Consider the following 16378-nt stretch of genomic DNA (forward strand, 5'->3'; position numbering starts at 1 on the left):
TCAAAGCTACCCATTCTTCTTCTACGGTATTTCTTTCCCCTATTCCTGTCAATTGTCCCCTTATGCTCTCCCTGAAACTCTGTACAACCTCTGGTTCTTTCAGTTTATCCAGGTCCCATCTCCTTAATTTCCCACATTTTTGCAGTTTCTTCAGTTTTAATCTACAGGTCATAATCAATAGATTGTGGTCCGAGTCTACATCTGCCCCTGGAAATGTCTTACAACTTAAAACCTGGTTCCTAAATCTCTGTCTTACCATTATATAATCTATTTGATACCTTTTAGTATCTCCAGGGTTCTTCCACGTATACAACCTTCTTTCATGATTCTTAAACCAAGTGTTAGCTATAATTAAGTTGTGCTCTGTGCAAAATTCTACTAGGCGGCTTCCTCTTTCATTTCTTAGCCCCAATCCATATTCACCTACTATGTTTCCTTCTCTCCCTTTTCCTTCTGCCGAATTCCAGTCACCCATTACTATTAAATTTTCGTCTCCCTTCACTATCTGAACAATTTCTTTTATTTCATCGTACATTTCTTCAATTTCTTCATCATCTGCAGAGCTAGTTGGCATATAAACTTGTACTACTGTAGTAGGTGTGGGCTTCGTATCTATCTTGGCCACAATAATGCATTCACTATGCTGTTTGTAGTAGCTTACCCGCATTCCTATTTTCCTATTCATTATTAAACCTACTCCTGCATTACCCCTATTTGATTTTGTGTTTTTAACCCTGTAGTCACCTGACCAGAAGTCTTGTTCCTCTTGCCACCAAACTTCACTAATTCCCACTATATCTAACTTTAACCTATCCATTTCCCTTTTTAAATTTTCTAACCTACCTGCCCGATTAAGGGATCTGACATTCCACGCTCCGATCCGTAGAACGCCAGTTTTCTTTCTCCTGATAACGACATCATCCTGAGTAGTCCCCGCCCGGAGATCCGAATGGGGGACTATTTTACCTCCGGAATATTTTACCCAAGAGGATGCCATCATCATTTAATCATACAGTAAAGCTGCATGTCCTCGGGAAAAATTACGGCTGTAGTTTCCCCTTGCTTTCAGCCGTTCGCAGTACCAGCACAGCAAGGCCGTTTTGGTTAATGTTGCAAGGCCAGATCAGTCAATCATCCAGACTGTTGCCCCTGCAACTACTGAAAAGGCTGCTGCCCCTCTTCAGGAACCACACGTTTGTCTGGCCTCTCAACAGATACCCCTCCGTTGTGGTTGCACCTACGGTACGGCCATCCGTATCGCTGAGGCACGCAAGCCTCCCCACCAACGGCAAGGTCCATGGTTCATGGGGGGGAACTTATGTGTATCTTCTTGTTAATAATATATGCTATCACAGAATTACTTACTTGAATTTAATATTGATTTATGAAACGAACACCAATTTTTGGTGCTATGGGTTTTGCTTCTAAGCTGGATGTTAGCATTTCGTCTAACCTAATGTAAACTCAGTACATCCCCCTCTCTTCCTCCCATGCACCACTTCTTCAACATCACTCTGAGTGAGGTGGCGCAGTGATTAGCACACTGGACTCGTATTCGGGAGGACGGCAGTTCAAACCTGCAGCCAGCATCCTGATTCAGGTTTCCATGATTTCCCGAAACCAATTCAGGCAAATGCCGGGATGGTTCCTTTGAAGGGGCATGTTCAATTTCTTTCCCTATCCTTCCCTCATCTGATGGGACCGATGACCATGCTGTTAGGTCCTCTACCCCCCCCTTCCCCCAAAAAAAAAAAAAAAATAAATCATCCAGCCAACCTACAAAATGACATCACTAACTTCCGCATCTCACAATGCTAGCTGGTGTTTCAAAATTTTCGAGTTATACATTTAAAATAGTTTTAAACACTGTACAGATTGGTCAGAAACAGTCTGAAAAGCTTGTAAAGATGTTTCAGTGTAGGTTGTGCTTCGAAATAATTGTTAAGTAAAAGATCCGATAAGTTGTGCCATTTCTGAGCTACTGAGCATTGAATTTAGATGATCAGGCCCTTGTGCATGAGAATTTAAGCAACCTGCCAGATAAAATTAGTGTCAGGTGTTCACAATATGTATATGATAGTGCATGAATCTGCTAAGCCTTTTGTTCCATGTCCAATTTTTGTATCCCTCTCTTATTCGGTTTTAGGAAACCAAATGAAGAACACATTTGACAAAACGTCTCTTGTGGGCCACTTAAATTTGCACGCACAATGACCTGATTGGCTAACTTCAATGCTAATTAACACAGAAACGGCACAACATATCAAACGTTTTTCTTAACAGTTATTTCTTAGCACAATCGACCCTGCAACACCCTTACAAGCTTTTCAGATTGTTTCTGATCACCCTGTAGATATGTATTATAGAATACAGTATATAGGTAAAGTACTTCTTTGCATCTGTAGTAAGATCACCTCTTGTATTATTCTAAAGTAACTTAGCCTTGATAATGGTGATCATGGAGAATGTATGCCAGTCAAATTCACCTCAATCTTCTAAAAGCTTATATCATGTCTTAGTGCAAACTCCTACTGGCATGTAACTAATATCATTGTGAGGATGTGAGAGATTCTTACAAAAAAATATAAAATATGGCAGCACTCACTTTATTATTTGCATTGAATAATAGTGGTAGAACCTGTGAGAGAAGAGCAGTCTCTCCATTGTAACTGAAGCGCCTCATAGTGTCTCACTGCTTTAGCATAATAGATGGGAGTAGCCAAAGTAAATATAAATTTAATTAGATAGGTTGCAAAAGATGAAGGAATATAATGATCAACTCAGGCCTTGTAGAAGTCCCTCTACAAAATTCACAGAGATTGTGACTTCTCTGAGTTGACAGAGCATGTAACTTACAAGCACTTCATACCAGTGGCATTGAGAAGTGCATCCCGAGATGTATTTCTTGTTATGCCACCCATGTACCTCAGTTTGTTTAATATAGGGACATGACCATCAGCATTCCACCTTAGCTCTACCTTTCCATTTCTTTTTTATTTTCCACAGAAATTTAAAGTCATCATTTAATGAAGCATACTGTTTAAGAGTAGAGCTAAACCTCAGCTTGTTCTTATTGTAAATAATCTCCTTACTTAATGTTAATATATAGTTACTAGCACACATTTATTTGTAAACATTAGACACATCAGGATAATAGACATCAAATGCCACTGGACTACAAAAATTCAAGTAACCATTTCTACATTGTTGATAAAATTCTGTTATATGTTGTACCACTACTGTGCATTAAAATTAAATGATCTTTCCTGGATAGATTGACTGCAGATGGCATCTGACAAAATAGGTGTGTTGACTGATACAGTAATATTTGGGTGAACATTTTGCTCCAATAAATCACTACTACATACTTCCAAAATTGCAATGTAATGAGGTACATTTAAGCCACTTAAATCTGTATTCTGTTTTTAATTATTCAGACTAACACTTCTGACTGAAGTTTATTTAGATTCAGTATTCAGTTTGCCAAAACATGTACGTAATGGATTTATGACTAACCCAGACTATACAGATAAGCAAAAATATAACTCACCTTTTACATTTAAGATTTTAGATTCTAATTCTGAAAAATTTCTGCTTATTTCTTTGTCTCCTTGATGGGATTCCTCCACATACTCATCTAACCTATTATTGGGATGTATTCTCACTTAAATCAGCAGTAGTGATATCTAGTTTCTTTTTGAGTTCGATGATTGTCTGTTCCTCTATCTCCACAAGAGCCTTTTCAAATCTTAACACCTTGAGCCTCTGTTTCTGCTTACAAATCAGTATTTAATTATCCTGTTTTAGCATCTAGTTCAGTTATAGTTTTCACCATTTCCTCCAGCTTTCAGAAGATTACAGGCATGCAGTTAAATGATATTGAGTTTAACACAAACCTTTTCTTACTAATGACGGTTACTGTGAGAAAGGTAACTCCTGCAAAAAATAATCTTCTACATGCAAATACACCTTTATCACTCCAAAATAAACACCACACAAAAAAAACTACATTTAATTTGGCTTCAACACAGGACACCATAGTTGCTGGCATGGATCACAGCATCGCAATGATGATGCTACTGTTCATATGTGCACAGCTGACAATGACACTTCATGATGTTGTGGCAGTTTTGAAATTGATGAAACATTTGTAGTTCCTTGTAGTCTTGGCCACCAATCTTCCAAGTCATAGATGTTCATTCTTCTGTAATATAATTGTTGTCAATTAATTTAGTTATCGTTCATTGATGAATTATTTTTTCTCAAATTACATTATCTCCTTACATCTAACAGCTTATTTATTTTGTCATAATGTTCTTCTGTTAACTTCACTGCTAATGACAACAGCACTAATTGTCAATAAATCTTCAGTTAAAATATCAAATTCTTCGTAAAATAAAGGAAAGGTAACCACTCGCCTATAGCAGGTTAATGCTTGGAGCATAGATACACACAATGAGAAACAGCACATTCACACTAGCTTTTAAGCACTAGCTCTTTTTTCAGCAACACTACATACACACACACACACACACACACACACACACACACACACACAGAGAGAGAGAGAGAGAGAGAGAGAGAGAGAGAGAGAGAGAGAGAGAGAGAGAGAGAGAGAGACCCAAACACAAAGTCTCGTGCCACAGCAAGACTAATTATTGATACTTTATTACTGAAAGCAGTTGCCTGAGCTGATGTAGGTGGTAAGGGAGTAGGGAATGACACAAGAAGGGGGGTAGGAAAGAAGCAAGTCTTTGGACAGATGATTCTGCAGCCACACAATAAGATGAAAAGAGTACAGAGGTTACAATGAAAAGAGATGTCAGGAGAGGGGGGAGTAACTGAAGAGGAAAAAAGAGGACAGGAAGAAAAGGACAGAATCGCTGTTTGGTGGTGGCCATTTGTGCAAATAGAAGTATTGTAGTGAAGCAGCTGTAGAAGTCATTTATATTGTGGTGTGCAGCATGTTGAGCACTGGATTGTCAAGTTTATGGTTTGTCACATTATTTGTCATACCCACATAGAATGCTGCACAGTAATTGCAGCATAGCTGATATATAATATGCCTGCTTTCAGGACTCAAAACTACTGCCCGTAACCTCTCATCCTACATTTAAGACACTGCTCTCTTCCTTCATGCCGCTCCACAGTTCCTGTCGTGTTACAATCAACATCCTTGTTGGTCACTGAGGGTGCAACGTCTTTGTATACCAATATCCCCCATGCCCATGCCCTTTCCCAACATCCTCCAGATACCAAACCCACCACTTATTTCTTAATCCTCCTAAGCAACATCACATCCTGGCCCATAATTATTTCACTTTCGAGGGACAAATCTAGAAACAAATCTGTGGCACTGCCATGGGTACTCAAATGGCACCCTCCTATGCCAACTTATTTAAGGGTAATCTGAAGGGATCCTTCGTATCCAGTCAACACCTAAAGCTCCTTGTCTGGTTCAGATTCATTGATGACATTTCCACGATCTGGACTTATGACAAGGACAACCTTTGCTCTTTCCTATATAACCTCAACATCTATTTCCATATCTGCTTCACCTGGTCCTTCTCAACTCATCAATCCGCCTTCCTAGATATCAATTTGCACTTCTCAGATGCCTCTCCGATTGCAAAGATGGTCCTTGCCGTGGATGTCAGGAGTGAAGTAGGGTTTCATGCAGCGTATTGCACACATTTTGAGTCATAACGCATCAGTCTGTGGCTGCACAAAAATCATTATTCAACATGGTGGCATTGTAGTCAGGGTTCCTCCAAAGCATAATTCATAGGTAGTGGTCATCCACCACAGTAGTAGCCCTAGGGCAGTATGAGCGAGGCATGTCCTCGACAGATCCTGTCTCTCTTTATCTCCGAAAAAAATTGCTTTGGTCCACTCTGAGATGGCTGGACACTTCCCTTGTTGAGAGCCCTTTCTGGCACAAAGTAACAATGTGGACATGATTGAACCGCAGTATTAACCGTCTAGGCATTGTTGAACTACAGACAACATGAGCCGTGTACCTCCTTCCTGGTGCAGTGACTGGAACTGATCGGCTGTTGGACCCCCTCCGTCTAAAAGGCGCTGCTCAGGCGAGGTTGTTTACATCTTTGGGCGGGTTTAGTGACATGTCTGAACAGTCAGAGGGACTGTGCCTGGGATACAATAGCCACAGTCAATGTCTATCTTCAGGAGTTCTGGGAACTGGGGTGAGGCAAAACTTTCTTTCATGTGTATATCTTTTGTACTCTTTCTGTCTTGTTGTGCAGCCATGGAGTCATTTGTCCAAAGAACTGCCTCATTCCCACTATATCCTTCCTGCATTCTTCCTCACTCCCACCCCACTTCCGTTAACTCAGGCAACTACTTTCAGTAATCGAGTATCGATAAGTAATGCTGCTGTGGCCATTGTAGTGTATGTTTGAGTCTCTGTGTGGTTGTGTGTGTGAATGTGTGTACTACTGCTTCAACCTGATTAGGTAAGGATGCGGAAGGAAGCTGTCCATGCCCTTTCAATGGCATTTGTCAAAAATGATTTAGGGAAATCACGGAAAACCTAAATCAGGATGGCTGGAGGCAGGTTTGGACCCTCATCCTCCCAAATATGAGTCCAGTGTGCTAACCACTGCTCCACCTCACTTGCTAAAAGGAAGTGTGAATGCTGTTTTCTGTTATGTGTTTCTATGCTCCAAGCTTCAATCTGCTTTGGGTGAGCAGTTGCCTTTCCTTTATTTGGGTCCTGTTGCCAGGACACCAACATCTGCAGATGCAGATTTTTTACTTCTTTACTGCTACCTTGATTCTTGTGCTGAAATCTTTGGCAATTTCAACTTACTATGAAGAAATACAACATACTACTACTTTTAAGAAATGATGGTATTGCTTGTCAGTGTACAACCACTTACTGTTTTTCATCAAGCAATAGGGAAACATCATTCACATTTAGAGCTTGAAATCATACATTCAGTTCTAGTCTTATTTTGTCTTGCCATGACATCATACTGCATTTTCATGGTCCATTTCTTAACCTGTGGCATAACATTCTACTCAAAATCTGAACACCGATACACAGAGACTACACAAACCCCACATGGGTAGCACACCTCCTGGAAAAACTGTGATTGCTCTCCTATCTTGAAAACATATGGTATCATTCCCGTACAAATGTACTTATAAAACAAAAGACAAAATCTCACAAACAGCTTTCTATTCTTAACTAATAAACTGTTATATGGGTTCAACTATTGCGACAATCATTCGTTGGGTAGGTAGACATAGAGGTACATGTCAGTCTGCCAGAGTGAAATGTTACACCAATGCCACATTCTGGAACATCCTTGGTTCCAGTAACCATCTTTCATCAACCAACAGGTGGTCTGCAGTGCCGAGGTGCACACTGTCGTATAATGCCTTGCCAGCATATAGTGGCAAGTGGATGCATGTGGCAAGGAGCCCTCTTGCATGGGCTCATGTTGACACTCTTCTGCTCTTGAAAGAATTTGACCTTGCTGCTGTACCTGAATTAGTTAATTTTTCACAGTCCATCTTCGACACATTGTGTTAGTCTTTGGGCCACACTATGTTAGGGAGTCCTTTTGCTAAGCTTTTTCCTCACTGGGGCTGAAACTACCTGTAGGTGTAAAATGGGTAGGGGCATGATGTGCTTGAGATAACATGAAACATGTGTCTATCATGAGCAAAATTATGAATGTGACTGACATGGAGGTTACCGACATGATTATGATTAGTTTGCGCTGATGTTTGTTTTATGGTATTGATTGGCAACTTTTCTTTTATCTCATCTATCATTGTAAATCTTCATTCTTTCAATGGGGTTTTCAACTTTGGAGATAAAAATAAGTCCACAGGGGCCAAATCTGAAAAGTACAGAGGATGAGGCAGCACAGTGATTTTGTTTTTGTGCAATAGTCATGCACCAGCAGGGATGAGTTGTGTTGCCACATTTCAGGTAATTTCCTTCTCGCATTTTCTCAAAGGCATTACATCATGTGCCAACAGCACCATTAAATAACAATGTGACCTTGTGGCACAAATTCATGATGAACTAGTCCTTCAGAGTCAATGAAAACTATCAGCCTGGCTGTGACATTTGATATGACCTGAGAAGCTCTTTTTGGTTTTGGAGAACCCTTCCCAACCCAGTGTGAAGATTGAACCTTGGTCTCAACATCATAACCATAGACCCACTTCTCATCACCAGTTACGATCCTCTTAAGGGACATCTCGCTCTCATTTGTGCAATCCAGAATCTCTTCACAGATTGTGAGGCAAAGGTCTTCCCGGTCTTATCTCATGAGCTGTGGGACGAATTTGGCGGCAACACAATGCATTCAAAGATGTTGTGTCACGATTTCATGACATGATCCAGCTGAAATGTTACATTCTTCTGCAATCCCTTGGTGAGTCAGTCTTTGGTTGGCATGCCCAGTTTCATTGACATTCCTGATGTGAGCGTCGTTGGTACACCTCGAAGGGCATCCTGAAGAAGGTTCATTTAACTTCCATCTAGGAATTTTTAAACATGTGAACCAGACATAATGCCGAGTATGGCTTAAGCACTCATCACTGTGCGCTGCCTGCATTATTTGGTGTGTCTCTGTAAAGGTTTTCTTGAGTTTCACAGAAAATTTAAAGCAGACATGTGGCTCCTCTAATTCTGCCATCGCAAAATTCAGAAACTGTGCAACACAACATTCTACGCAACACAGCACCGAACAGTAACTAACAGACATACAACAATGAAACTGGCGGCTGTTACACTTTAAACACAGGCATGTACAGGGACACCAACTGCATTTTGCTCCAACACACAAAGGGCACAAAATTACAAAAGTCCTGAAATTTTCTGAACGGACCTCGTATATGCCCAAATAGTTACTCCATTGAAATCCAACCATTCTGCGTATATAGCATTTGACAGCAAGAAGGGTTTAGTCCAAGGTAGTGATCAGGTAGATTAGGTTCTCTCCAGGAAGAATTTTGAAGGGAAAATTACAGAGGTAGAGTAAGGAATTGGCTGTGGTTGAGTACATGGCCCTGGTGATGATGGAATGTAGCTGAAAAGAGGGACTGAACATGTCACAAAGGGTGCCAATGATCATTATTATTCTTTGTCGTTGTGGCTCTAATTATTGTGTTTGACTGAACCAACCTTGGTCCTAGCATTCAGATGACAATTACTATTGTGCCACTGAATATAACCTATGTGAGACTACATTTTTAAAGTATTTGTTGTCACTATTCTGCATACCCCAACCCTCCCCCCCCCCCCTCCCCTCTATGTAATCACTTCCCAATGACACTCATATGTGGATTTCTCATTTGGAAACAGACTGAGTTTACATGACCCTGGGACTTCATATGCCATCTTTTTAGGATATAGTGTGATTTGCTTGCCAGACACTACAACAATTTTGAATTGCAAAGCTATGCGTACAACTTCCAGCAAATAGTACATCACACCCCTTCAACTTTCTTGTTGTGGTTTGTGGAGACACATCTTTATTGTGTATGTTTACTGCACACAATGCTAAACAGAACTGTGACGTAGCTCATACTGTAAACAATAACTAAAGTCGTAAATACTCGAGCATAGGAATATCTCACAGGAGCCATTGTGAGTGCCAAAGAAAGTACGTGGTGGTAGTAATTCAGATCGTAACATGACCCCAAGGCCTTTACAAACGTCTGCTTGTGTCTGTGTATGTACGGATGAATATGTGTGTGTGTGTGTGTGTGTGTGTGTGTGTGTGTGTGTGTGTGTGTGTGTGTGTGTGTGTGTACACCTGTCCTTTTTTCCCCCTAAGGTAAGTCTTTCCGCTCCTGGGATTGTTGGAATGACTCCTTACCCTCTCCCTTAAAACCCACATCCTTTCCTCTTTCCCTCTCCTTCCCTCTTTCCTCAAGAAGCAACCGTTGGTTGCGAAAGCTTGAATTTTGTGTGTATGTTAGTGTTTGTTTGTGTGTCTATCGACCTGCTAGCACTTTTGTTTGGTAAGTCATGATCTGGACTCACAGTGAAGAACAACTCCAGAATTTCCTCTCCAACCTCAACTCCTTTGGTTCCATCAGATTCACCTGGTCCTACTCCAAATCCCATGCCACTTTCCATGACATTGACCTCCATCTGTCCAATGGCCAGCTTCACACATCCGCCCACATCAAACCCACCAACAAGCAACAGTACCTCCATTATGACAGCTGCCACCCATTCCATATCAAACGGTCCCTTTCCTATAGCCTAGGCCTTTGTGGCAAACGAATCTGCTCCAGTCCTGTGAACCATTACACCAAAAACCTGAAAACAGATTTCGCATCCCGCAACTACCCTCCCGACCTGGTACAGAAGCAAATAACCAGAGCCACTTCCTCATCCCCTCAAACCCAGAACCTCTCACAGAAGAACCCTAAAAGTGTGCCACTTGTGACAAGATACTTCCCGGGACTGGATCAGACTCTGAATGTGGCTCTCCAGCAGGGATACGACTTCCTAAAATCCTGCCCCGAAATGAGATCCATCCTTCATGAAATCCTCCCCACTCCACCAAGAGTGTCTTTCCGCCGTCCACCTAACCGTCGTAACCTCTTGGTTCATCCCTATGAAATCCCCAAAGCACCTTCCCTACCTTCTGGCTCCTACCCTTGCAACCGCTCCCAGTGTAAAACCTGTCCTATGCACCTTCCCACCACCACTTACTCCAGTCCTGTAGCCCGGAAGGTGTACACGATCAAAGGCAGAGCCACGTGTGAAAGCACCCATGTGATTTACCAACTGACCTGCCTACACTGTGACGCTTTCTATGTGGGAATGACCAGCAACAAACTGTCCATTCTCATGAATGGACACAGGCAGACAGTGTTTGTTGGTAATGAGGATCACCCTGTGGCTAAGCATGGCTTGGTGCACAGCCAGCACATCTTGGCACAGTGTTACACTGTCCGAGCTATCTGGATACTTCCCACCAACACCAAACTATCCGAACTCCGGAGATGGGAACTTGCCCTTCAGTATATCCTCTCTTCTCGTTATCCACCAGGCCCCAATCTCCGCTAATTTCAAGTTGCCGCCACTCATACCTCACCTGTCATTCAACATCATCTTTGCCTCCACACTTCCGCCTTGACTTACATCTCTGCCCATACTCTTTGCCTTTAAATATGTTTACTTGTGTCTGTGTATGTATGGATGGATATATATGTGTGTGTGTGTGTGTGTGTGTGTGTGTGTGTGTGTGTGTGTGTGTGTGTGTGTGTGTGCACGCGCGCGCGAGTATATACCTATCCTTTTTCCCCCTAAGGTAAGTCTTTCCGCACCCGGGATTGGAATGACTCCTTACCCTCTCCCTTAAAACCCACATTATTTCATCTTTCCTTTTCCTTCCCTCTTTCCTGACGAAGCAGCCACCGGTTGCGAAAGCTCGAAATTCTGTGTGTGTGTTTGTGTGTTTTATTCATTGTGCCTATCTACCGGCACTTCCCCGCTTGGTAAGTCTTGGAATCTTTGTTTTTAATATATTTTTCCCATGTGGAAGTTTCTTTCATATATATATATGATTCCAAGACTTACCAGGCGGGAAAGCGCCGGCAGACAGGCACATGAACAAAACACACAAACATACACACGTGTGTGTTTTTGTGTGTTTTGTTCATGTGCCTGTCTGCCGGCGCTTTCCCGCCTGGTAAGTCTTGGAATCTTTGTTTTTAATATATTTTTCCCATGTGGAACTCATTGACAACGGTGTGTCAGACCCACCATACTTGCTCTGGACACTGCGAGAGGGCTGTACAAGCAATGATCACACGCACGGCACAGCGGACACACCAGGAACCGCGGTGTTGGCCATCGAATGGCGCTAGCTGCGCAGCATTTGTGCACCGCCGCCGTCAGTGTCAGCCAGTTTGCCGTGGCATATGGAGCTCCATTGCAGTCTTTAACACTGGTAGCATGCCACGACAGTGTGGACGTGAACTGTATGTGCAGTTGACGGACTTTGAGCGAGGGCGTATAGTGGGCATGCGGGAGGCCAGGTGGATGTACCGCCGAATTGCTCAACACGTGGGGCGTGAGGTCTCCACAGTACATCGATGTTGTGGCCAGTGGTCGGCGGAAGGTGCACGTGCCCGTCAACCTGGGACCGGACCACAGCGACGCACGGATGCACGCCAAGACCGTAGGATCCTACACAGTGCAGTAGGGGACGGCACCGCCACTTCCCAGTTAGGCCATCTTCCGCTCACGCCCCAACATCGTGCAGCCCGCCTCCAGTGGTGTCGCGACAGGCGTGAATGGAGGGACGAATGGAGACGTGTCTTCATCTGCGATGAGAGTCGCTTCTGCCTTGGTGCCAATGATGGTCGTATGCGTGTTTGGCGCCGTGCAGGTGAGCGCCACAATCAGGACTACATACGACCGAGGCACACAGGGCCAACACCCGGCATCATGGTGTGGGGAGCGATCTCCTACACTGGCCGTACACCTCTGGTGATCGTTGAGGGGACACTGAATAGTGCACGGTACATCCAAACTGTCATCGAACCCATCGTTCTACCATTCCTAGACCGGCAAGGGAACTTGCTGTTCCAACAGGACAATGCACGTCCGCATGTATCCCATGCCACCCAACGTGCTCTAGAAGGTGTAAGTCAACTACCCTAGCCAGCAAGATCTCCGAATCTGTCCCCCATTGAGCATGTTTGGGACTTGATGAAGCGTCATCTCACGCGGTCTGCACATCCAGCACGAACGCTGGTCCAACTGAGGCGCCAGGTGGAAATGGCATGGCAAGCCGTTCCACAGGACTACATCCAGCATCTCTACGATCGTCTCCATGGGAGAATAGCAGCCTGCATTGCTGCAAAAGGTGGATATACACTGTACTAGTGCCAACATTGTGCATGCTCTGTTGCCTGTGTCTATGTGCCTGTGGTTCTGTCAGTGTGATCATGTGATGTATCTGACCCCAGGAATGTGTCAATAAAGTTTCCCCTTCCTAGGACAATGAATTCACGGTGTTCTTATTTCAATTTCCAGGAGTATATATATATATATATATATATATATATATATATATAGAGAGAGAGAGAGAGAGAGAGAGAGAGAGAGAGAGAGAGAGAGAGAGAGAGAGAAGTTGATGTGACTTACCAAACAAAAGCGCTGGCAGGTCGATAAATACACAAACATACGCACAAAATTCAAGCTTTCGCAACCAACGGTTGCTTCTTCAGGAAAGAGGGAAGGAGAGGGAAAGACGAAATGATGTGGGTTTTAAGGGAGAGGGGAAGGAGTCATTCCAGTCCCGGGAGCGGAAACACTTCACACATATCCATCCGCACATACACAGACATAAGCAGACATTTTTGTAAAGGCAAAGAGTTTGGGCGGAGATGTCAGTCGAGGCGGAAGTACAGAGGCAAAGTTGTTGTTGAAAGACACGTGAGGTATGAGCGGCGGCAAATTGAAATTAGCGGAGGTTGAGGCCTGGCAGATAACGAGAAGAGAGGATATACTGAAGGGCAAGTTGCCATCTCTGGAGTTCTGACAGGTTGGTGTTAGTGGGAAGTATCCAGATAACCCAGACGGTGTAACACTGTGCCAAGATGTGCTGGCCGTGCACCAAGGCATGTTTAGCCACAGGGTGATCCTCATTACCAACAAACACTGTCTGCCTGTGTCCATTCATGCGAATGGACAGTTTGTTGCTGGTCATTCCGACATAGAAAGCTTCACAGTGTAGGCAGGTCAGTTGGTAAATCATGTGGGTGATTTCACACATGGCTCTGCCTTTGATCGTGTACACCTTCTGGGTATATATATATATATATATATATATATATATATATATATATATATATATATATATATATATATGAAAGAAACTTCCACATGGGAAAAATATATTAAAAACAAAGATTCCAAGACTTACCAAGCGGGAAAGCGCCGGTAGATAGGCACAATAAATAAAACGCACAAACACACACACAGAATTTCGAGCTTTCGCAACCGGCGGCTGCTTCGTCAGGAAAGAGGGAAGGATAAGGAAAGATGAAAGGATGTAGGTTTTAAGGGAGAGGGTAAGGAGTCATTCCAATCCCGGGAGCGGAAAGACTTACATTAGGGGGGGAAAAAAGGATATCCTTTTTTCCCCCTAAGGGAAGTCTTTCCGCTCCCGGGATTGGAATGACTCCTTACCCTCTCCCTTAAAACCCACATCCTTTCGTCTTTCCCTCTCCTTCCTGAAGAAGCAACCATCGGTTGCGAAAGCTAGCAATTCTGTGTGTGTATTTGTGTGTTTTGTTCATGTGCCTGTCTGCCGGCGCTTTCCCGCTTGGTAAGCCTTGGAATCTTTGTTTTTAATATATATATATATATATATATATATATATATATATATGTGTGTGTGTGTGTGTGTGTGTGTGTGTGTGTGTGTGTCATAGTAACACTGATAAGCTTTCGGGATAGGTTCCTTACATCAAAACAAGAAAAAAAGTCTAGTAAAGAAGGGCACTAAAATGCACCCTGTAATAGCTATGAGCACTTTTTCATCTTCACTAGTGTGGAACACATCTCTTCTACTGAACGAGTGCTCATAGCTCTTAAGGTATGCATTTTAGATCCCATGTTTACTAGACCTTTTTTCCTTGTTTTAATCCTTACTGTTGCCTTCCAAACTATAGGAGGCAAATAGCTTGAAGTAGAAGAGATGTATTTGATAATATCAAAAATGAAGAAGTGCTCATATTTCTTACCATATGCAGTTCATAGCACATGTTTACCAAAAATTTTTTTCTTGTTATGGTGTAATGAACCTGTCCCTAAAATTTGTCAGGATTTTTTACTCTCTGTATATATTTCCATAATTTATAATTCTATATATGATAATGCTGTTAAAAGATTTTATCATTCATTCATTCTGTAAAAATAATGAATATTAGTAATCTCAGGATGTTAATGTATGTGCTGTGTGCTGTTTAGGGTGGATGTGCTTTCATCACAACAACACAGCACAGTCAGGATCATGATTTTCGAAGCTTCCTGCATGAGAACAGTTCAACGACTGTGGCATCTGTTTTTGTTGAACCAACACATATGGGTACAGCAAGCTTTTATGCAATAGTTAATTCCTTTTTGTAATTATGGTTTTTAATGTATGTTTGAAGTTAACATGAATGTTTTTCTGTTTGCAGATACTTCAGAAATGCATATTGAAGATTTTGCATCCCAGAAAATCCAAGCACATGAAGTTGCTTGATTGTAAAAAGTTTGTATTTGTTAGATTTTGTATTAAAATATCTCTCAATTTTATTATTAAATGTTTTATTTATCTTTTATATAAAAATAAAATAACTGTACTGAAGTGAGTATTGATTACTTGTGTTTGTATGTAAGATCATTGGCAGTAATTATATTGATTTGTGAGAAAAAATCTCATGATAAACAAACTAAAAGTGTGTAAGTATGTACCTCTGATAGCATACTATTGTGTTGGTCACCATACAAGTTGTGAGGCAAACCTTGTATAATACTTTTCTGTACTGGTACTTACGACATATAGTGTTCTGAAGAAATTATAGGATACAAACATGGAAAATAACACTGCCATTTTTGTCATATGATGAAATTAACAATAAAGAAACATTGCTTTTTTTTTATTTTTTCCTCATTCTACATTTTAATCCTGAAGGGAACCATAAAACTGACTGTGAATGTATTTTAATAGTACTCTATAAAAAGATCCCCAAAACTTGGCCAAATGCAGCACATTCTTCCATAAAATAACATAGTTGTCATTTTTCAGCCCTGTCTTTAGGGGAAGTGGAGCAGCTTTCAACAATATGTGGTTACTAGAATGTAAGTGAAGGCTACATTTTATTTTGCATTATGTAAGTGTTTAGTTGCCATAAGCTTATTCCAGGTTTTAATCAATTTCTGTGTCTATGCAAGTGGTTAAATTCCAAAAACAAGGAACAAAAGTTGACTGTTCTAACGTATTGTTCAAGAAAAAGAGGGAAACTCATACCATGTACCTCAACTATTCATGTGTATTTCAAGTAGAATACCCTGATATGTATCAAGAGGACTATTAAATTAAATGGATAGTAACTGAGTGCTTTCTAGTATCCTGAGGTTAAAATTTGTAGGGGCATAAACTCAAAAATAGATCGTCCAGATTAAAAAAGGCTAAGGGAATGTTCCTTCCAAATTTTTCATAATATCTATATCACTGTGGCATTAAACAACACCTCAGTGATACATTATGAACTTGAATATGTATCTACTGTATCATCACTAATCATCAGATCCAGGACAAAAGAACATACCTATCAAAATTTCAGAATATTGTTAATGCTCTGAGAATAAATT

At 41.7% G+C, this 16378-nt stretch overlaps 1 protein-coding gene across 6 annotated transcripts in view; it reads left to right on the forward strand.

Annotated features, from left to right (window-relative positions):
* Positions 1 to 15662, forward strand: part of LOC126336812 (BRCA2-interacting transcriptional repressor EMSY) — a 286258-nt gene extending 270596 nt beyond the window's left edge. For 4 of the 6 annotated variants that reach the window (XM_050000859.1, XM_050000861.1, XM_050000858.1 and 1 more), the window contains exons 17-18: positions 14990 to 15107; positions 15202 to 15662. In XM_050000859.1, the coding sequence (XP_049856816.1) occupies positions 14990 to 15107; positions 15202 to 15266 (183 nt within the window). In that variant the 3' untranslated portion in view covers positions 15267 to 15662. The remainder of the gene's footprint in view (positions 1 to 14989; positions 15108 to 15201) is intronic. The other 2 variants (XM_050000862.1, XM_050000860.1) reach the window with 1 other exon arrangement.
* The last annotated feature ends 716 nt before the right edge of the window (positions 15663 to 16378 follow it).

The sequence above is a fragment of the Schistocerca gregaria genome, chromosome 2 (assembly GCF_023897955.1).
Source record: "Schistocerca gregaria isolate iqSchGreg1 chromosome 2, iqSchGreg1.2, whole genome shotgun sequence".
Taxonomy (NCBI): domain Eukaryota; kingdom Metazoa; phylum Arthropoda; class Insecta; order Orthoptera; family Acrididae; genus Schistocerca; species Schistocerca gregaria.